The sequence below is a fragment of the Anastrepha ludens genome, chromosome 5 (assembly GCF_028408465.1).
Source record: "Anastrepha ludens isolate Willacy chromosome 5, idAnaLude1.1, whole genome shotgun sequence".
Classification (NCBI taxonomy): Eukaryota; Metazoa; Arthropoda; class Insecta; order Diptera; family Tephritidae; genus Anastrepha; species Anastrepha ludens.
The window spans coordinates 75,482,273-75,504,712 of record NC_071501.1 but is presented as its reverse complement, the minus strand read 5'-3'; the positions used below and the strand labels follow the sequence as shown (position 1 = coordinate 75,504,712).

Below are 22,440 nucleotides of genomic sequence, written 5' to 3'. Positions count from 1 at the left end.
CTTTTCTTCTCCACTTCTTTTCGTTCGTTTCATTTCGTTAATTTTGTTCGTATGCAATCGTTTCTGCAGCTGCAGAAATTTTTCTTTCATTCTAGCGTTCCATTTTGTTTCGTGGTGAATTACGGCAAATATTGCCAAATATCTTCAAAATTTCGTTATTAGGGATAATGAAATGAATAAAGCTTGATTCAGCTATGAATGGAGGTGCAATGTGCGTTTGCTTTGCTACGATAAATACCAAAAAATAATAGAAATGTACTGTAATGTATAAAAGTTGTCAAAATGTCAGCTGTGCTTCAGACGACTTGAAGTTTCAAATAGCGAAATGTCTTATTTGACAGCGCTTTGTCGTTTTTTGACATTTAAATTTCAAGCGTCACGTTGTTAACTAATATTCTGATAGTATCAAAGTTCCATTTGACCATAGAAGCTTCAAAAGTTAAGCAAAACGGGTAAATTACGCCTGCGTTGGATCAACACATTAAGATCTGTTAGGTGAATAAAGCGTTGAAGGTCGTTGCTTAAGTTCTGTATTTACACAGATTATAACGTATGTGTATCATACCTTATAGTTCCCTTTACCAGCATGGCTGGCTTCATATTTCACATTTCTAATGTATTTTAAAGTATTTATCGTAGTCGGTAATTCTAAATATTATTTGAATATTTTATCTCTGCCAGTAAATTTACACCATTTGTTGGGTATTTCACCGAATTCCTACTCCTATTTGTGATGTACGTCTTTGTGTTATTCCACAAGTGAAGGAACCTACGAAGGGCGACCACTATTACAAACAACTTTTTTCTATGATGGCCGGAGATTCGAACCTGGAATCTTCCGAACGGTAGTCACGCACCGATCTATTTGGTTACTAAGTCGAAAAGTTCGCGAGCATTACTAATATGAACGAAAAAGGTTATAGGTAGCTTCCCCGGTCAAATTTGTTTCAAATGTGTGCGATATATGTATACATATATATTTGCAAATGCGCATTTAAAATTTGATGAGTTATTTGGTGTGAATGTGCAGACCAAATATCAAATTCTACGGACATCTTACTTGACCAAGCACTTTGATGGTTTATAGGTCTTATAAGATGCTTATAAAAAAATTATATTCGCTTCTCAAATACCTCATGATTGGAAGTGCACATATTTTAATCTCCGTGCATGAAACATCAAATAATAGAAACTATTTTTTCTAATAGCGGTCGTAACCCGGCAGGCAATGGCAAAAATCCGAGTGTATTTCTGCCATAAAGATCTCCTAATAAAAAACTATTTGCCGTTCGGAGCCGGCTAAAAACTAAAGGCCCCTCCACTTGTAGAAGAATATCAGGACCTATGCGGTCAAATACCCAAAAAGGGTGTAAGCGCCCATTATATATATAAGTATATATACACATAATAATTTTTTTTTAATTAATTCATCTTAAAATACCAAAAGAATGTATAAAACTTAAATGTTGGCTTTGGTTAATAATTCCAAAGCAAGTATTGCTAATATGGGCGATGTTCGAAACAAAAGATATGTACATTAAATCCCCAAACTCGTTTGATAATTTAGTAACTTAAGCTTGAATTTATTTTCATTAACATTTTGGAACCTCATTTACCATTTACTTATAATACGTTCACATATAAGTAGATGATTTACTTCTTCGTGCTTAACTCCCAATCCGTAATTAAAAAGCGAGATTTCCCATACAAAATTTCTCTCCCGAAATCTGAGATTATAAAATAATACTGACAATAACCATACTTTTTGACGTACAATCCTGCGTTTTCTTGTTATCGATAATTATTATTACAAATGTAAAGAAAAAGTTCAAAGTAAAAACTAAATAAAATGGATGCCGGCAAAGAAAACAGGTTTGTAGACATAATTCTAATAAAATGTTTGTTAAATATTATTAACTAAGCATTCATATAACAGAAAAACAGCGTGTGTCCTCTTATTCTTCTTCTTCTTCTTAATTGGCGCTATAACCGCTTACGCGATTTTGGCCGAGTTTAGCAAAGCGCGCCAGTCGTTTCTCTCTCGTGCTAACCGGCGCCAGTTGGACACACCAAGTGAAGCCAAGTCCTTCTCCACCTGATCTTTCCAACGCAGAGGAGGCCGCCCTCTTCCTCTGCTACCACCAGCTGGTACCGCATCGAATACTTTCAAAGCCGTGCTCTTATTACTTATTATAAAATGTGCCGTAATTTTTTGAAACCTCAGTAAACGTTTACGGATTTCCTCCAACTGTTTATTATTAGTAGCCAATTGCGCAATTAAATTAGTATTTCCTTCTCCTTGTATTTTCTTCATATCAATAATAAATAAAGAAACCTAAAACACCGAAGTATTCCACCAAAATTATTTTTATGAAGAAAAATTGTTCACAACAGTATTGACAGCTGATTTTCAATTTTTCAGGTAATCTGCCATATGTGAAGGGGAAGATTAACTTTGTGGATTTTTTGGTAATTAGTGCATATGTCAACGTACTTTTAAACGTAGATTATCAATCATACACAAGTTTTGTCTCATTAATAAGTAATTACGAGATAATTTCGGATTATTTTGATAACTTGTCCGCGTCTAACCTTTTCGTTTTATCGACTATTCCTACGATAAAGGAAATATATGTTAAATGTGAAAGTAAACGGAAATGCACGATGACATGGGAAAGTAGTTAGTCAACATGTAAATATTGAATACAAATACATTTGTTTGCTTGTTCGTTGGAATTTTGGCAGCAAGCTCTGTTGCACTTATTTGTATCAGCAAAATATTAATTTACGTATAAAAATACCGCGAAGAAAACACAAACAAAAAAATGTGACAGCTGTTCAACAAGTTCCACTGACCACGTAAACGCACGGATCAATAAACGCGATTTAGACGAGATAATGTTTGAATATAAACGTACCTTTTTTTATTCTTTATAGATATCGCAAATTTTATCGATGAAATGGCAACTCTTCTTTACAGCTGATTTTTTAATTGCAAAGACACATCACTTTTTACGAAAATAATCCAATAAACTACGATCGTATTGGAATTGCATAGAGTTAAACATCCGGATAATATCATTATCCTTATAATACTGCAAGGATAAAAAGTCTAGTGATAGACCTGGCGTTTTGTAAAAAAAAGTACCTTGCATTTAAAGAAATACTTAAATTATAATGATGACATTAAAATATGGAATTTGGGAGTCAATATTATTCTTCGTTCTATATGTTTCATCAGGAAGTACTGTCTTGTGCCATGAAACCAAAGATTTCGATGATTCTGTGCTTTATAAAATCGATTTCGAAATTCCTGATTTTGAAAAGGATCCTGTAAGCATTTAATCTTCTTGTTTATCTTATTCTCATTCAAACTTTAATGTTGTATAGGATTTAAAAAATCATCTGCGCACATTCTACACACACGATCATGAGAAATACGACTGTGTTATACCAATAGTCGAGGATACCAAAGAGTCGAAAACGTTTAATGAACCTGAACTGTGTAAGTGAATTGGGGGACGAAACAAAAGTATTTCATATAATTTGATACTAATTGATTATTTTTAGCACCAATAAACTTTCTTCAGCCCTTCTTCTCAGCTGCAAGCTGTTCGTACCGGATTGAAGCTTATTGGTCATATGAAATTTGTCATGGCCAACATGTACGGCAATCGCATGAGGAAAGAGAGGGTACACTTCAGTTTGCTCATAAAATATTTGACATAACTTTTCATTTCGTACATATTACAGGAAAAAACGTAAAACTGCAGGAATATAACTTAGGCAAATGGTCCGATGAGAAGACCGAAGAACTAACAAAAGCTTGGGAAAGTGACCGCAAGGCAGGCATAAAATATAAGACTACCAAAATTGAAAACACTAGATATCCATACTTTGAGTTGGTGATGACTGATGGAACTATGTGCGATATAATTAATTCACCTCGTACAACTCATGTCCGTTATGTGTGCTATCCCCATGGTAAAAATGAGATATACTCATTTAAAGAAACATCCTCTTGCAATTATGAAGCTATTATTCTTACATCTGTGCTCTGTTTGATATCCGCATTTCAACCCGAGGAATCAAAAGAGGTTTCTATTAAATGTTTCAATTCTCCTAACGAGATACACAAACCACTTAGCATGTTACGGCAAGAGCTCAATGAGTGGCAGTTAGCAGATGATGAATTACCCGTATCAAAAGATGCAAGTACTGCGGCTATGGCTTTAGCTCGTTCTGCAGCAGCTTCCGAGCGTTTGTCGTTCTTCAATAAAATTGATAAAGTAGTACTTGAATTGATGATTGGTTCTGGTGTTGACGTATCTACGACACCAAATGCAGTCAGTGAAGCTTTGCCACCCATACCAAAAGCACCCATCAATGATTTTGCGGCAGTTAAAGAATTCATTTCAGGCAGCAAATGTTTGACTGGAGTAAGTGAATAAGTAAATAACGTATGTAAATAGTGAAAAGAAAATTAATTTCGTCTATGGTTGCATTTCAAATTTAAAATTGCACTTCTTAAAATCATGTCTTTAAAAGCCGCTAAATAAAGAAACAACTAAAAAATTAAAGTAAAACGCTTACATGATACAAACTGATTATTAAAACTTTATATCAAATTGATTTAACAGTATTCATTAGTAGAGATTTTAAAATATTAATCTGAAAATTAATATATTTTTCAAATATTTTATTTAAATAAGTAATTTTAAATAAGTATCCTCTGAGTGCATACATTTTAAATTAGATTTCTTTAAACGTATGTTTAATTTTCTTTTGGAAACATTTTTCCAGGGTACAGGCTGGTGGAAGTATGAATTCTGTTATGGTCGACATGTACGTCAATTTCATAAGGATAAAAAATCGGAATCAGAGCTGTTCTTAGGGTATTTCTCGGAAAGTTCACATCGTCAATGGTTGGCGAAAAATCTAGACAAAATGCCCAAACGCGGTGGTTACTCCAATGCACTTTGGCATCATTATGATCAAGGAACACACTGCGATCGTACTGGATCTCCACGCGAAGTAGATGTCAAATTAATGTGTACGCCGATCAGTAGTAGTGCCAGTGCAGTTTCCATTTATCTTTTGGAACCAAAAACATGTCAATATATTCTGGTTATGGAGTCACCAATTGTTTGCGATCTAATACAGTTAGCTGACGAATACGGTCTGGTGCAAGAAGAAAATCTTCAGGAACAAATACAGAAAAACACATTGGCAAATGAAGAAAACTCAAAAGAGCCAGTCATTGAATCAGATAAAGAGACAGTAGAGAAGAGTGAAATAAACGGGGGCTTAAATGACCCAATGACACCACAGGATATACGCGCTTGAAATGAAGTATTTATAAAAATGGTTGGAAATGTCCAAAATTGATGTTTAATAAATAACCAGTACTGAATTTTTAAGTGATATGTAAAATTTATTTCCACGATTATATATATGTAGCTTAATAAATGTAATTAAATCTTTTAGGGGATATATTTTTATTTCATTGATACTTTGTTTTGAGTTAAGGGTACATTGGAGGCGGTATTTCATCCGGCCCAATTTCTTTTTTCTGACCACCAGCGAAGCTTTGTTGATCAGAATGTATTTTAGAGATGACGTCAGTAAATAATTTATCCCATTCCCATACCTCATCTGGTTCATCTAAAGTTTCGGGCAATTTAAGACAGCGTGTCAATATCGACAAATTAATATTCTCCAAGGAAGTAAATGCGTTTTGGGCCAACAAATCCAAGTTAAGTTCGCTTAAAGTGTTTAGACGGAGGGAGCTGGCACTAAAAATCAAAAAAATGTAAATTGCAATTCATTCCTGTACATGGTGTACTACGTACGAAGGCGGTTCAACAATTTCATTTAGCAAAATTTCATCTTTTAAATCTTCCATATCTGGAATAGTCGGTATTTCGTCTCTAGGCGAAGATCCAATCGGCGACTTTGTAACGGACACACTTTGAAAGCGTTCGCTTAAAGTACATAGAAGAAAAATAACCATGACTTAGGCAAATTTCACAAAACTGATTACATCTATTGCAACACTCACTCGTCGAATGAAGTGCCTTTTTTGGATCTAAAATATTTTAAAATATTAGATAAACTTTTTTTATATTATTGTAAAGTTACTTTGAACTTTTTAGTATGCCAACATCAGCCCAACCACCCGAAATGCGTCGCATGGGTGGGCGTTTCGATGCATCTGCTTCTTCGCTGGCAGCAGTGCTGGAATCTTTATTTATACCCAGGGTTATATCGATAGCAATCTCTTTCTCATGCGGATTGGTATTGGTCACACTGATACTGGTAGAAGCACCACCAATGGGATCACGGCTTTTGGAGCGCCGACCTTTGCGTGCCGTTTTCTAGAAGTGACATATGACCATGCATACATATTTTTATATGTAGATTTTATGTATAGACGTAAAAACAATTAGAAAAACATGCCTTACTACCTTACGAATGGATAATTTTAGTTCTTCTGCCCAATCCATCATTGAGACCGTTATTTTCCGGAATACTTTTAATTAGTATGGTAACAGTTTTTATCTTTGCTTTGCTCTTATTTATTGTTTTTATTGTTGCGTAGCAACAGTTGTTTGTTTACGATCAGCCAAAAACAATAAATAATGAGCATTCACAATAGTCTGGAAGTAAATTTAGGTGCAGTTACAGTGGTATCATTAAAAACCGACGTAGGAACAAATGGCAACATTGTCGATTAGCTGATTCTAAACTGTTCATCCTGCTGCACGTGCCATACCTCAGTGCTTAGTCGGTGTTTTTACAAGAATAGTAAACAAATGCCTCCAAAAAATTCAAATAAGAAATCTCCTGCTAATACAGCATCTTGGTATCATTGCGAGTTGTGCAATGTTGATATTACATTAAAAGAACGGGAAATGCACGAAAAGCATTGCCCTATTACCGCGAATACTACCGAGCCGCTGGAATATATTCATAACAATTGCCTTTATACAGTTGGCGTGGAAAAGCGTAGCTTTAGTATAGAAGAGTTAAATGATGTGCCGGCAAAATATGTTAACAATTTAGTATTTATTTCGGAAGGCGCTATAAGGTTAACGCATTTACATATCGGTCAGAGGGTTCTGATACAGACTGGGAAAGGACGCGATGCGGAAACGCTAGTGAGATTAGTTTGGCCCATACCTGACAGATTTGTAACGACGATCTTTGTAAGCGAGGAAGGTAATAAACAAATCATTAAACATTTTACAACTTTAATTTATTAGTGTTTCTGTTTCAGATTATAAATTGTATTGGAACGATTTTAAAGGGAAAGCACTTAAAATATCGGCGTTACCTGTCGGACGGACAGCAGTGGCAAAATCAGTTTGCCTTCGTCTAACAACTTCAAGCGAAAATACAGAGCTTGTTGATGCACAGCTAAAAGATGTGGAGCGGATGTTAACGCTGGAATTGAAAAATTTGATATTTACAAAAGGCAGTCGTATATTTATAGACTTCTTTAACAAAGATCTTACTTTGCAAGCTATTTCATGGAATTGTTTCGAAAACAAATCGGTCGCCGCCGAAGATGAAAAGGCATTAGAAGAAAAATTTGAGAACTTAAAATTGGAGTGTGATGTTGAATTTTTTGAAATAAGTGGAGCAACGCGGATTGAAATTGAACGACCCAAGTCCGATAAAGTGGAAGAAAGTAATGCGAATGCTAACGTAGTGTCTAAAATGGATATTGGCGGACTGGAACAACAAATTGAAATAATTGAAGAAGCCGTAGATATGGCTTTTGGGCTAAAAGCTGTGCCAGCAGGTTAGTTAAACATATAATTTTTCTAAACTACTAATTCAGAATAATTGAAAGAGCGTTCCTACGACACTGAAGAATGCTTTTTCTACAACAGTGGTACTAATTGCTTTACTTTTCTTTATTTGGAATACAGTATACTGGGTTATAACTCTTACAGACTAGTTTAGTTTAGATTAGGCAGACGGCAGCATTAATTTACATTAACATCTTCAATGAGCATTTAATGCCGTCAGCAATATTTCTTTGTCTTTGGACTAAGTGTTACCGGCTAGTGATTTGAGAGCCTTGTTGAGGTTTTGGCTCAGTAACTTGGGGCATTATAGACAGTCGGCATCGGTGCGCCATCGACTTTGACCTTCAGTTATAGTTTGACCTCTTTTCGTTTAGGTAGTAAATAGGGTGCAGTGAAGAAGCGTTGTAGTCTGGAGAGATAGTCGTTCACTTTTGAACAAAAGCTATCAATGTCATTGCCAGACAACAATCTTCAGCATATAAAATCAATGAATCTCCCTCTAGTAGTTGAGGAAGCTTCAAAATGTACAAGTTGAAAATCGAGAGAGCACATCATCCTGCGGCACTCTTTGATTGTAGTTGTTGTAGCAGCATAAACTTTCCCTGTGCATATACGAGAAATGCTGCTGAAGTGACAGTCCTTGGTCGGATATAAATCCGGGTCGTTCCAGCTACGTAGAACCGACTGTCGTGGGAACGGCACTCTTTGCTTAAAATCATACGGTGGGATATATGGGTTAAATTAGTTAGCCTACTCCTTGCAATTTATTGTGCTTCCGTCTAGCATCCGTGAACGTACATATCGTCACTGGAAAACTACTAAATAGGATTAGGACTAAACGTACTGCGTGCAACACTTGACAAATTTAATTGATGCTAATAAATATTAAAATTATACACAATAAACCTAGACATATTTTTGAACGTTTCACCTAATTGTTTTTCGTACGATTGCCGAATTTGAAATCGCAGGAACACACGAATAAATCATTTAAAATAGTTCTGAGTAAATCTTTCACATTATATTTGTGGTATTATTATAAAATGTAATAATTTCTATCAACAAAATCTTTGTTAGTTGCTAATACATTTAATTCTACTTTTTATTTCAATTCAATCTCGTTTTGCGGCTTAAGGTGTGAAAATTTCACGTGCTTTTCTATTGCATGGTCCTACGGGTTGCGGCAAGAGCTTAATTTGCGAAGCCATGTGCTCAACCATGAAAGAGAAGACTTATAACTTATCCAAAGTACATCTTATTCGAATTAACACCAGCGAACTATTCAGTAAATTCCTCGGCGAAACAGAGAAAAACTTAATGGCGCATTTTGAAAAGGCATACGCAAACTATCCGAGACCCACACTCATCATCATTGAGGACGTTCACAATCTTTGTCCGAAGTATGAGACTAATGAAATGACAAAACGTGTGGGGGCCGCTTTCTTAGGCGCTTTGGATTCACTGAACAGTCGAAGGAAAGAGACGCAACGCATTTTTTTACTAGCTACCACATCTCAAATCGAAGCGCTCAATCCAAATGCACGTCGCTGCGGTCGTTTGGATAGTGAAATTGAAATCAGTGCACCGACACCTAAACAACGCGCTGACATTCTTTGCTGCCTCCTCCGCAGCATTACGCATACACTCTCACATGCCGACATTGTTGATGTGGCTCAGGTACTGCATGGTTATGTCGGCGCTGATTTGGCTAATCTGGTATATGCAGCATCGTTACGCGCACTCAAAGATGATATGCGACCTTTGAATTTACAGGACTTGCATGCTTCACTGACACATATCAAACCTTCGGCAATGCGCGAAGTACTTATAGAGAACCCAAATGTACATTGGAGTGATATAGGAGGTCAGGCAGACTTAAAACTAAAGCTCAAGCAGGCTATAGAATGGCCTCTGCTGCATCCAGAGAAATTTGAGCGGCTGGGTTTGAAACCGCCACGTGGTATTTTGATGTTTGGCCCACCAGGCTGTTCGAAAACTATGATTGCTAAGGCTCTTGCTACCGAAAGTCAACTGAATTTTCTTTCCATAAAAGGTCCGGAACTGTTCTCGATGTGGGTAGGAGAATCCGAGCGGGCTGTGCGCGAAGTCTTCCGCAAAGCGCGCCAGGTAGCACCAGCTATTGTGTTTTTCGATGAAATCGATGCCATCGGCGGAGAGCGAACCGAAAGCGGCTCCGGCAGTTCGGGAACATCCGTTAAAGAGCGTGTACTTACGCAATTGCTCACCGAAATGGACGGTGTAGAGGCTTTAGAAAATGTCACCATTGTAGCGGCAACCAATCGTCCAGATATGATTGACAAAGCGCTTTTGCGGCCGGGCCGTTTCGATCGTATTGTTTATGTTGGATTACCCGATGCCGAAGCGCGTCAAGAAATTTTCCGCATAAAATTATTGCCAATGCCCTTAGCACCCGATGTGGATGTAAAAATGCTTGTGCTACGCACAGAAGGATATTCAGGTGCTGAAATACAGGCCGTTTGCCAAGAAGCCGCGTTGAAATGTTTAGAGGAGAGTTTCGATGCTGAGCGTGTAAGTTGGGTGCACTTTCAATACGCTTTGAATGCCGTACAACCTCGCACTAATCCCGAACTCTTGGTACTGTACGATGAGTATATTAAGCAAAGATAATGCTATTCTGATGCATGAGCTCAACACATTTGCTGACTTGCAGAGTAATTTAGTATGCCATTCTTCGTGAAGTCATATTCGCCATTACTTTGCAGTATTTCAACCTCGCCACTTTTACCTGTATTTGTTGCTACGTTACCAAGATCGGCGTTTAAGCACTCTGTGTTCATACAATGCATTCCATCCAAATTGGATATATTGCTGAGCACATTAAAACCACTCTGTGGCGATATATTGATTGTATTTATATCAGTAGCTCTCGCTTCTACCGCTTCGGGTGGTTGCAAAATATTTATTAATGAAGAATTTTTTAATACTTGATCTGTAGTTTTAAAACCAAAGTTGTTATCTTTGCTGTCGATTGTAAAAAATATTGAAGATTAAATAAAATAAAAAAAATTTAAATTAGTTTAATACCTTTTTGTATGCTTTTTCATATGACGCGCCAAGGCCGATGATTGATTGAATTTCCATGCGCAAAATTTGCACTGAAAAGGCTTTTCACCTGAGTGAATGCTGAAAAGATAGAAAATATACAAGTATGTATAAGATTTATTAGAATAGATAATTAAAGTAAAGGTAAGTGTGTTTGAAATACCATATTTTATGAAATTTACCGAATGTGAGAAACCAAATTCGAACGCCTGCCAAATACTTTTCCACATTCTAGACATTTATGTCGCCGTATGCCACGATGCATCGCCGCTATATGATCCATCAGATAACTACGTTTCGTGAATGCCTTTTGACAATTTTCACATACATTGTCCTTCACTGTTTTATGCACAGGCTCGTGGCGACGCAATTCACGGAGTGTCTTAAAGTCGCGTTTGCATTGGCTGCAGTGGTATTCGCGATGCTCCAAATGTGTTGCTTTGTGTGCTTTTAAATTGCTGGAGGTGGTAAAGAAATTGGCGCATATTTCACATTGGAAACGTCGTTCGCCAGTATTTGTGCGCTGGTGCAAAAGTAAGTTGCAGGATTGCTGACGCTGACAGGGGCATTGCTGTGAAAATATTGATGTATAAACACAAACATACATACGTATATACATGCATATGTAAATCTGAATAAACATTAAATTTACATAATTCTTAAGGAAAAATTTCTAATAATGTTGAATAAACGGAATAACCACTAACAAAACTACGCTAATGCTGCTACCACAACTACACAATAGTTATGATGTTTTTAACGAATAAAACTGTAAAATGAAAAACCTAACTAAACACCAACCTAAAGTCAGGAGGTCTGTTCATGAAGCAAATACAATAGTTTGTAATAATTGTTACAAATTATTACGTTATGGTGTTCATATACCCAAAAAACTTGCCAACTAGGGGAAAGGGAGAGATCAAAATGACATTTCATTTTGAGGGGAAGTTGCAAGTTTTACTGGATACAATTTTACTTGTAAGAATTTGCAAGTGGGAAAAAAAATTGATCGCAAATAAAACTAAACACGAATTACTACACTAAAATTTTCGAATTGCAGTTGCTAATGGAATGTTCTTCATCTGAAAGTGATGATGAAATGGAACAAATTATTTTAGAGAAAATTAAATCATGTGATACCCAGCTCGTAATTTTGCATTTTATTTGCTTTTTTTTTAATTTAATACAAGGTAGCTCAACTGGTGGTGAAAATGTAATACGTTTTATTAAAGCGCAGCGGATTAGATGGATTTGCCACATCATAAGAATGCCCAATGCGTCCATTCGGCGGACATTCCTCGATGCCACTAATTGGTTCCTAAAGCTCCTTCATATTAAAAGTGAAAAAGTTTGATAATGTGTTCTCGACCACGTTTACAAAATTAGCACAACGAGGCAAAAATCGTTAACACATGACATCGTTTCAGCTAATAGAGTTTTTATAAAATGTTCGTTCTTCCCTATGATGAATTCACGGGGCGGAACGAATTAATATGTTTATATTACTTCAGTAAAGAAAATCAGTTATACGCATTTTATTGTTCAATGTAGATCACGAGATTGTTCGCCTCATTTAAAAAATGCATGGGATCAGTAATGAAATCACACCTCTTAGTCAAAGCTTTCTTTATTGCATTTTTTGATGATTTCTAAAAGTGCCGGTTTGATATACACATAGTAGAAAAAGTCTGCGTTCACCTATGCAAATATTCTTTGCATTAGAAAAAGTTCAAAACAATAAATATTTCAGACATTTTTTTTAATGAGTTTTATTAAGTTCACTTAAACGTAACTATCACACATATTTCGCTACCAATAACAAAATCAAATTTAAAATGAGATCACATAAAATTAAAAAGGCCATTCAAACTAAACGGAAAAAGTTTGCGTTCACTTCAATAATAATAAAATAAAAGGCTTAAGATCATAGAAATGTTTTAAAATTAATAGCTAGTTGGATATCCCCGGCTCTTTATGACTTCTAGGAGGCGTCTTTTCATTGATCCAACTAGGTTGGCTGTTATTTCTGGACTTATGGGAACCCATTCCTCTTTAAGCGCGTTCTTAAGCATTTCCTTGCTAGTTATTGTACGCTCTCGTATTTTTTTTTCTAGAACGTCCCATAAGTGCTCAATGGGGTTAAGGTCAGGTGATTGTGGGGGTGTGCGAAGTTGTTTTGGAACATTATACAACAACCACAACCTAACAATCTCTGCTGTGTGTTTCGGGTCGTTGTCCTGTTGGAAAACAAATCTTTCACCGAGTCCCAGTTTGATTGCACTTTCTCACAAATTCGTTTTTAAAATATCGAGATAATCATGTCTGTTCATTATCGACTCAAAAAACTGCATATTTCCAACGCCCGAACTAGCCATACACCCCCATATCATGGCACCTCCTCCCCCATGCTTTACCGTAGGTACCAGATTTTGCTTTCCAAGTGCCGTTCCGTTTTTCCTCCAAATAATTTTACGACTTTTTATCCCGAAAATGCAAAACTTGCCCTCATCTGAAAAAATCACACTATTCCAAAACTCAGGTGGCTTGTTTACGTATTCCTTGGCGAAAGCCATCCGCTTAAGTCGATTTACTCGCGATATGAAGGGTTTTTTTCGGGCCACTCTGCCGTGAAATCCGATTCTTTTTCGAATTTTTCTTACTGTATCTGGATGTACTTTCTTTTGGTATTTTTCTTCTATGTCTTTTGAAATTCGGCTTGCTGTTAGTCGTGGATTAGAATTCACAAGAATAGTTATGTTGCGTTCTTCTCTTTCCGTCAGTTTGTTTGGACGCCCAGAACGAGGCTTAGACTCCAAACAATTCGTTTGCTTGAAGTTGTTTATCACTCTTTGGACCGAGGAGTATTGCCTCCCAGCAATTTTCGCGATTTCCCGATAGCTCATACTATTTTGCCACAAGCTTACAATGATTTTCCTTTCACCAATATCTATTTCTTTTCGCCTTTGGTCCATAGTAACAAAAAATGTATTTCTAATATCAATTTTTCCCTCTTTAGATTTGTTCTTAACCGCGTCAACTACATGAATGATTTAAAATTTAATTTAACGTAATTGCCATGCAAATAATCGTCACTATTCGAAATGAACGCACACTTTTTCTGCTTAGCCTATTTAAGTAACTGTACTACAATCCCGTTATCTGAACACGACGCAGCTCAAACTCCAAAAAATTTTGTTCATAACCTCTATGAATAATTTTCTTTGAAATAAGTGAAAAGAAATAACTGAGAGTTTTAAGATAAACACGTTAAATTATTTTAATACTTTATAACAGTGGGTGAACGCAGACTTTTTCTACCATGTGTATATGAATGTACGTATGCATGCGTTACGTTCTATTCGTCCGCTCTTCTGTTCTGCTCGCGCAAAGATCGACAGATGTGACGTAATACAAGTAATAACCTTATTCTCTGCTTTAAATCAGTCGGATATTTTACATGTTTGTTTTACAGCGGATTTTCTCATAGTGGCATGTGTTTTATTTTAGGTTTATTATCAATTTGCCACGTATCAGCTGTGTGATACGCGAAGGTAATCACATTTTAATCTTCTCATATGTTTTACTTTCGTGGAAGTGATAGTGGAATGTTAAATGGTAATTAAAGATTACGAAGCATTTGTCTGCTCGCCGAAGTCTCGTGCGGTAAGAACTCTTAGATGAGCGTGCACGTTAGTCCTTAGTCGAGCTGAGAGCGTTTGCACTAAAGGTAATCGAGCAGTGAATGAGCTGTGGATTCTAATTTCTTACAACTATCACAACAACAGATAAAAGCTTTGGTGTCTGATTGCTAAACACTCACAGTTGAAATGCAGGCGTGGTTGCGTATTTCACTGTTGCTATGGATTTTTGGGTTTTTTCGTGAATTTCGCCCATCGGAACCATTTGTTACGGAATATCTGAGTGGTCCGTGGTACAACATCACAACCGAACAAATCAACAAAGAAATCTATCCCTTCGGTACTTATGCGGTACTGGCACAACTTGCAATTGTTTTCCTCATCACCGACATACTTCGCTACAAACCAATTATTATTGTATCCGCATGTACAGGCATTATACTTTTCGCCATTCTACTGTGGTCGCAGGAAATATGGGAACTGCTAGTGGCCCAGGTATTTTATGGCACCTTTATTGCTACCGAGGTGGCCTACTACACATATATTTATGCCAAAGTTGATAAGGAGAAATACCAGATTGTTACCGGGCATACGCGATCGGCGATTTTGTGCGGAAAATTTTTAGCTGGTGTTTTAGCTCAAGTGCTCGTTTCAACCGAAACGATGAATTACAAGGGCCTGCATTACATTTCTTTTGGTTCACAAATAATATCGCTTTTTATAGCGGTGCTTTTGCCACCGGTGGGTAAAAGTTTGTACTTTTATACAGAACATCCACTTGAACTCTCAGATGTCTCCATAGAGCAGAAGCAAGTTATATCAGAGAACTCATCAACTGCAGGTGAGCACTATGAAATTATAGTCTGCAAATCTTTGTTGAGTACAAGTAAGTAGAACAGTATTTTATTTCAGTTTTGCCACAAAACGGTTCCATCGCTGGCATTGCCTCTGGGGAAAGTGACATCAGTTCGACAAATTTGCCGCGTTTTTCCTGGAATAATGCCCTTCAATTACTTGTAAAACATACTGTCAGTGCGTATACAAACCGGACAGTAGTTCGTTGGAGTTTCTGGTGGGCTTTGGCCACATGTGGACAGATGCAGGTGATCTCGTATGTGCAATTTCTATGGAAGGATATAGATCCGAACCATGAGAGTATCTACAATGGCGCTGTGGAGGCAACTGTCACACTCTTGGGTGCCGGTAGTGCTATGGTGGCAGGTATAGCTAACACCAGCCATCACAAAAAATGGCACATGTGGATACTGACTGTTTGCTCGCTGTTTATGGGAACTTTCATTATTATCTCGTCGGTGACGAATTCAGTTTGGATTGCCTATGCTATGTACATTCTTTTCGGCATTTGTTATTTTTTCGTTATAACAACAGCGAGCGCGATAGTGGCAGAGAATTTATCAGACGACAGTTTTGGGTTAATTTTTGGCATTAATACACTGGCGGCACTTGTGTTACAGACGATCCTCACACTTGTCGTGGTTACTGATACCGGCTATGGCCTAACACCGCGTGATCAGTACTTTATGTATGGCTGTTATTTTATTGTGCTGGCACTCATGTACTTTGTGGCCGTATTTATAAGAATTTTATTTAAAAAACTTAGGTGTTGTGGGTATGGCGTTGTGAATATGACAAGTTGACATTAAGGCGAATTTTAGACAAACGTTGTTGTTGTTTGAACATAAACGGTTAGGGATGCTTCTGAGTGAATCTTTGATCGAATATAAATGCGGGTCGTTTTGGTAATGTAAATAAATGTTCAAGATTCTTGGATGCGTAGAAATATGATTGTACAAAGCCCGACAGGCTGCTCTATTAAACATAATTTATACTTATGTATGTAGAAAAATTTTTTAAATACAATTTTATTTTAATATAAGGGAGAAATGTGTGGTAAAGTTCAAATTATATTTTATCATGAATGAATATTTCCAATGACGTATTACTAGCGATATTGTTTCTCCTAACCACTAGCTTAGTATATAATAAAAACTAATTTTCTCAGGAAATGCAAATTTTTGTGTTTTAGCATACATTACAAAAAAATATCTGTCCTGGTAACGTAAAACAAAGGTCAAAATACAGTTTTAAGAGCGGATAGATGTCGGAAATGAACGAAGGGTATGTGCGCTTCCGACTTCAAGACCTACTGTCTCTCTACTTTTCACTGCACCTCAATCAGAATCACTTCTTTTAAGAATCCATAGATGGTATTAGGTTGGGCTATGCGTATGTGCTTCGCGCTTCCGGCCGTACCAGTCCGAAATGTTTACTTCTTCACCATATAACATCACATTATATGCCTCTTCGATCAGGAGATAAGATGCTGAAGTGTATATATATACGCTAGTATATATTATATGTATAGGTGATGTAGGTTAATCTGGGCTATTGTTACATGGGGTGGTATCATTGCTGCACTCTCACTCCTCATGCAGAGCTCGAGTTTTCTCATATCTAGGCCCTATATCAACTCTTACAGACAAAGTGACTTGCCAGAGCTTTGCTCAGAAGTGACTTCGTCTGCTGAGAGGTGTTTGTACTGAAGTTTTGGATAGATGAGTGCCATTTTCAGTTTGTATTATTTCCGGCTGCACTTCCTCTCCCCCAGTTGTCTTCTGTAGTCAGGCATTATGGCCATAAAATGTAAACAGACAACGCCATTCTTAATGACTCGCCAGCCACCTTTTGAAGGCCATCCCTTTGCGTTTTCAGTAGCTCAATGGTATACCCGTAGACTTTTTTGCCCTTCTTAGAAGATACTGCCTTTTGACCGTTGCCTTTCGGGTCTAAGCTTTAGTGGGATTGTCTGTCAGCTTATCCGGCTCTATCGATGATTAACCCAAACTCTGTTGGCCGCTGTATCGCTCTAAGGTTGTTTATGCCACTTTCTTCTCGTTCTTGCCTAGTGGTTGCTAGCCTATTGGGTGTTGCATCTTTAATGGCCGATTATCGGTACACTTTTTTATTAGTGGAGGCCTCGGCTTCGTCGTCCTCAAGAAAGTGTTTCACGAAAACCGATGAATCCGCCTCTGACAGCTGCAGGAGTTGACATGGCCTAATCTCGGTTATATATATTCGATACCTGTTTGTGTGACCGAAGACTTCCGCAGAGCCTTCTATCGTAATAAAGCTACCATCCGGAGTTGAAGAGGCACCGTTCAAATAAAGTCGATTGACCTTCTGGTAGTAAACCGTCTATCGGGCACGGGCTAACGTTAACCCGTGAATTAACAGATGGGGCAGCATTCTGGTGCAAATTCCAGAAATTATGATATTGCATATACAAATAAAAAAAAGCTTTGACAAAATACCTAATTTGTAATATAAAAAAAATGTATTCTCACTATTGAGTATAAGTTTGGGTCAGAAAGTTTAACTACTTACCGTTCCATGTGCTTCAAGATAATCAGTATTTTTGAACACCTTCCCACATTCGGAGCACCTTTTTGGCAATTGTGTAAGTACATCAATCCCGTTTGTTGTTATGGGCTGGAATTTATTTTTATTTACCACATTGTCTGTTTTTTCGGTTTCTGCTTCTTTTTGGTTTTGGTTTGCTTCTATAACGCCGAAATTTGTATGTTTACTTGCAAAAACTTCATTCAGTGTATCACCATTTGCCTCCGACCGTGTCAGACTGCTAACATCGATTTCAATATCATTCAACATATCTTCTCCTGTCACCATACACCCATTCTCGCCGATTAACACATTATTTGTTTGAACATTATTTCGCTCGAACATGTCGCATATGTTGGCATAAATGGCTGCGGTGACGCCTGCGTCCTTGCATGAATCACCCATCGCGGCCGTTGAAGAGAATGTTGAGGAGTCTTGGTTGCTGTTGAAATTAAATTGAATTTATCAATTGTTCAATTTGATAGTAAATCAATTTAATCTCACATTGAATTTATGCTTATTCCACATAGGCCAAGGCCACCGCCACCGCCACCACTATTGCCGATAAAGTCACGTATGCGACGTTCGGATGCTTCCGCCAGCTGCTGCAAGTTATAGGCGTCCAACAATCGGTATAGGCATGATTGACACAAAAGTGCGGGTAATGTTTCATCGTACTATAAATAAATTAATTTTCTTACAGTTTTGGAAAAAGCTCTGATTTTAAAATTAATTTTAGCAATCACTTATAAGATGTGAAAGAAGTACTGACCTTAAAAATGTTCAACTTCTCTATAATTTCTATAGGTCTCATTGGAAACGTTGGACTGTAAATATAGATAGACATAAGTAACTCACTTTTTAAACAAATACGACAACAGCTAGTCGCCTGAAAATTCATAGCTTCATTTCCTCACGTTTGCTTTATAAAAATTTACCGACGGGCAACAAAAAATTACGAAACGCGAATTAAGAAAATAAAACAGCTGAAAGAAACCATAGAAGAGATGCCAATGTTATGACATTATTTAAATTATTTGGGATATTCACGACCTTATACATTAATACAACTTTTTATAATAATTAATAAAAGCATAAGGGGGTTTCACACCGATATCGTTGCCATTGCACACATCAAATTGTTAAGATCAATTTTGTACAATACTCGTGGCTTATTATGTCTGCCCCCAGCAACCTCTTTCAAAACAACAACCCACAAAACCACGTTTGTCAATTCTGCTATGAAGAGATACTTTCTATCAAACACATCGTTAAAAATTGTGAAGCATTACATTCAATAAGGTACTCAATATCAAGTCACACAATAGAACAATCCAACGAAAGCGTTTAAACGCAATAATACTAAGATTGGTAATTTTATCGGTATTTGACAAAATTACAATCAGCTGTTTGACAATTGGTATTTGATGTTCATGCGCGAAACTTAAGCAACTTAAAAGTAAGTTATTCTACACACAAAAATGTTATATTTCAAAGATTTTTCACACTTATCGTATTTTCAATTAAAACACCGCCAAAGAAACGAAATTGATTTGAATACCCCTATAGTTTCAGATTAATTAGTTTTGTTTTTACTACCTAATTATGTATATATGTGATACCCACCTACAGTTTTTATTCACATTTTAGGGCATTTCAAAATTTTTAAGGCAAAATAATTCAAAACTTCGTGGCTATTAAACAAACACCCTCTTTGGGTGTTTGGCCGAGCTCCTCCTCATATTTGTGGCGTGTTTGATGTTGTTCCACAAATGGAGGGACCTACAGTTTCAAGCCGACTCCGAACGGCAGATATTTTTATGAGGAGCTTTTTCATGGCAGAAATACACTCGGAGGTTTGCCATTGCCTGCCGAGGGGCGACCGCTACTAGAAAAAACTTTTTCTTCATTTTGGTCTTTCCTTGAGATTCGAACCTACATTTTCTCTGTAAATTCCGAATGGTAGTCACGTATCAACACATTCGGCTACGGCGGCCGCAATAGTTAGTAATATGTATTTCATGTATATTGAAAGATATTGTTGCTGTAACAACTTAAAACATTCCCATTATATTTTAGGAGAATGCTGCTGTAAGTTTATGAAAAAAATGAAAGTCTGGTAACATTGTTTCACTTTGAAAAATAAAATGATTAAAAATTCCTTGCTTTCGCGTCTTTCTTTTACTGAGTCATCCTCCTATCAGTATTTGTTCTGTTAAGAGTGCTCTTGAACTGAGTTCATTGTTAAGAAGTATTTACGAATCTTTCATCTGAAGCTACTAACAAGGTAGCTTGAAATTTGTTTTGGTCACGCCCTTTTAAATAAAAGTTAAGACAAGGAAGCCAGACAAATATTGCCGGCAAATGGGCAGCGAATCGAGCGCGCCTGAGGCCATGGTTGGTATGGAGGGGATGAGCAGCAGCATGAGTGACTCTAGTTCAACGAGTCCTGTGCCCTCGTTATCCGATTTATACTCTCAAGTGGATTTCTACATTGGCGTGGGACTGGCAATTTGCTCCTGTTTCTTTATTGGATCTAGTTTTATAATAAAGAAGAAAGCGCTTTTGCGTCTAAGCAGACAAGGGGATGTCCGTGCCGCCGCTGGTGGTTATGGTTATTTAAAAGAATGGATTTGGTGGGCAGGCTTGCTAACAAGTAAGTATACAAGATCAACTTATTTTATAATAGATATTGATTAGATTATGACACTTATTTGGTTTTCTATGCGCACAATTTTCAGTGGCAATGGGTGAAGGCGCAAACTTCGCAGCGTACGCATTTGCGCCAGCTTCGCTCGTAACTCCGCTGGGTGCCCTAAGTGTTATCATATCAGCAGTGATGGCATCCAAATTTTTAAATGAAAAACTAAATCTGCTCGGAAAGATCGGTTGCGTTCTATGTATTTTGGGCTCAACTATCATTGTTATACATTCACCAAAAGAGAAAGAAGTGGAAAATTTAGACTTATTGTTTGAAAAACTTCAGGATCCAGGCTTCATTTTCTATGTGCTTTGTATACTTGGCTCGACAGTGTATGTAGCGCTATTTATTGCCCCACGGTATGGGCACTCAAATGTTGCAGTGTATATTTACCTTTGCTCCGGAATTGGGTCACTGACTGTTATGGCTTGCAAAGCCCTGGGATTAGCCATACGGGATACGTTAAATGGTACTGGTAATGATTTTGCCACTTGGATGCCATGGTTCCTTATTTGTGTAACCATTACTTTTATTGCTGTACAAATGAATTACTTAAACAAAGCACTCGACGTATTTAATACAGGCATTGTGACGCCAGTGTATTACGTAATGTTTACATCTTTAGTCATAACAGCCTCGGCGATCCTTTTTAAGGAATTTGAGCATATGCGATTCGAAGATATCTTGGGCGATATTTGTGGATTCCTAGTGGTAATCCTAGCTGTATTCATGTTGAATGCTTTCAAAGATTTGGATATCACATTGAATGATGTGCGCATTATTATGCGCCCAAAGATGCAACGTGTATCGCAATATGATGAAGAAATATTGGTATCAGACCGGTCTAAGCAGAGACGGTGTTCATATGGATCAGGTGATATTTTCCGCAAAGCTTGACGTAAACAACGCCATCGTGTTTAAGGCAATTCCTTTGTTTTCAATACTTAATTTACATTTTGACATTAACGAGCAATACCAACCAAAACGCCTTTCCTACATTTCCAAATTTTCCTAGTGTATTATGTTTTTATTTATCTATAGGCATATTAAATATGACTTTGTCATAAGCGATTTATGGTTTTTAGATGTAGTTTTAGAAGCGAATGTCTTTTGAAAGTGGTGCAAATGTGTATATCATAACGAACTAAGAAAATAAAGCTTTTGCGTATATAGAACTGTTTACTATTTATTTTTTTAAAGATCTTAATATGGTAAGGCTAAAGATGTTAGCTATTTGTAGAATGAGTATAATGGTTTGCGTTATCTAATAAAGGTTAAGTTTTTATTTCGCCTCGATGATATTCAATTAATCATTGTTGTTGTTGTAGCAGCATAAACATTCCCCGTGCATATACGAGGAATGCTGCTGAAGTGACAGTCCTTGGCCGGATATAAATCTGGGTCGTTCCGGTTACGTAGAACCGACTGTCGTGGGAACGAATTAATCCTTGTGGTGGTATACAATCCTGTATCCCAAAAAATTCTTTGCGAATATCATTAAATTTTGTCGTGAATTAAGCGTATCACAGCGAACTATGAATATTTTCACGTTAATGCGTGATGCAGGTGTCGGAGCATATAAGTACACTGTTTTTTTCTTGATAATTTTATATTTTAGTTATTACTATAGCATACAAGAAAACGTTTTTTTTTTCGTTGCGTTTTATACTAAAAAACTCGCTCGAGATTGTGTTCACTCTGTCATCTCTTCGAGATCTCCAATTCTCGTTTGCTTGTTTTTACAATTGCAAAACTTCTCTTACAACTCACTAAACTCTAT

The 22,440-nt window shown here is 37.0% G+C and overlaps 6 protein-coding genes across 8 annotated transcripts; 4 read left to right on the top strand and 2 right to left on the bottom strand.

The window, feature by feature from the left end:
• The first annotated feature begins 2,937 nt into the window (after positions 1-2,937).
• Positions 2,938-5,491, top strand: LOC128862895 (endoplasmic reticulum lectin 1). The gene is made up of 5 exons (XM_054101702.1): positions 2,938-3,333; positions 3,391-3,505; positions 3,571-3,693; positions 3,754-4,439; positions 4,804-5,491. Exons 1-5 carry the CDS (start codon positions 3,178-3,180, stop codon positions 5,344-5,346), a joined length of 1,623 nt encoding a protein of 540 aa, XP_053957677.1. The 5' UTR covers positions 2,938-3,177; the 3' UTR covers positions 5,347-5,491.
• LOC128862903 (intraflagellar transport protein 43 homolog) lies at positions 5,414-6,605 on the bottom strand. 2 transcript variants are annotated; one of them, XM_054101715.1, is made up of 5 exons: positions 6,468-6,605; positions 6,142-6,377; positions 6,062-6,088; positions 5,853-5,984; positions 5,414-5,795 (listed from the first exon to the last, which is right to left on the bottom strand). In XM_054101715.1, exons 1-5 carry the CDS (start codon positions 6,507-6,509, stop codon positions 5,525-5,527), a joined length of 708 nt encoding a protein of 235 aa, XP_053957690.1. In that variant the 5' UTR covers positions 6,510-6,605; the 3' UTR covers positions 5,414-5,524. The 2 variants fall into 2 exon arrangements, with proteins under 2 accessions (XP_053957690.1, XP_053957692.1); XM_054101717.1 differs by lacking the exon at positions 6,062-6,088.
• Positions 6,606-6,724: 119 nt separating this feature from the next.
• LOC128862894 (ribosome biogenesis protein SPATA5) lies at positions 6,725-10,880 on the top strand. Its single transcript, XM_054101701.1, has 3 exons — positions 6,725-7,221; positions 7,280-7,807; positions 8,953-10,880. Exons 1-3 carry the CDS (start codon positions 6,816-6,818, stop codon positions 10,464-10,466), a joined length of 2,448 nt encoding a protein of 815 aa, XP_053957676.1. The 5' UTR covers positions 6,725-6,815; the 3' UTR covers positions 10,467-10,880.
• LOC128862897 (zinc finger protein 880-like) lies at positions 10,487-18,920 on the bottom strand. Its single transcript, XM_054101703.1, has 6 exons — positions 18,732-18,920; positions 18,464-18,636; positions 17,945-18,401; positions 11,084-11,472; positions 10,884-10,982; positions 10,487-10,820 (listed from the first exon to the last, which is right to left on the bottom strand). Exons 1-6 carry the CDS (start codon positions 18,858-18,860, stop codon positions 10,487-10,489), a joined length of 1,581 nt encoding a protein of 526 aa, XP_053957678.1. The 5' UTR covers positions 18,861-18,920.
• Positions 14,263-16,833, top strand: LOC128862898 (thiamine transporter 1). 2 transcript variants are annotated; one of them, XM_054101705.1, is made up of 3 exons: positions 14,263-14,628; positions 14,687-15,380; positions 15,452-16,833. In XM_054101705.1, the coding sequence occupies exons 2-3, from the start codon at positions 14,729-14,731 to the stop codon at positions 16,195-16,197; spliced, it is 1,398 nt and encodes a 465-aa protein (XP_053957680.1). In that variant the 5' UTR covers positions 14,263-14,628; positions 14,687-14,728; the 3' UTR covers positions 16,198-16,833. The 2 variants fall into 2 exon arrangements, with proteins under 2 accessions (XP_053957680.1, XP_053957679.1); XM_054101704.1 differs by having other exon boundaries at positions 14,264-15,380.
• Positions 18,921-20,121: 1,201 nt separating the features above from the next.
• On the top strand, positions 20,122-21,835 carry LOC128862764 (magnesium transporter NIPA2). Its single transcript, XM_054101474.1, has 2 exons — positions 20,122-20,615; positions 20,701-21,835. Exons 1-2 carry the CDS (start codon positions 20,324-20,326, stop codon positions 21,555-21,557), a joined length of 1,149 nt encoding a protein of 382 aa, XP_053957449.1. The 5' UTR covers positions 20,122-20,323; the 3' UTR covers positions 21,558-21,835.
• Positions 21,836-22,440: the final 605 nt, after the last annotated feature.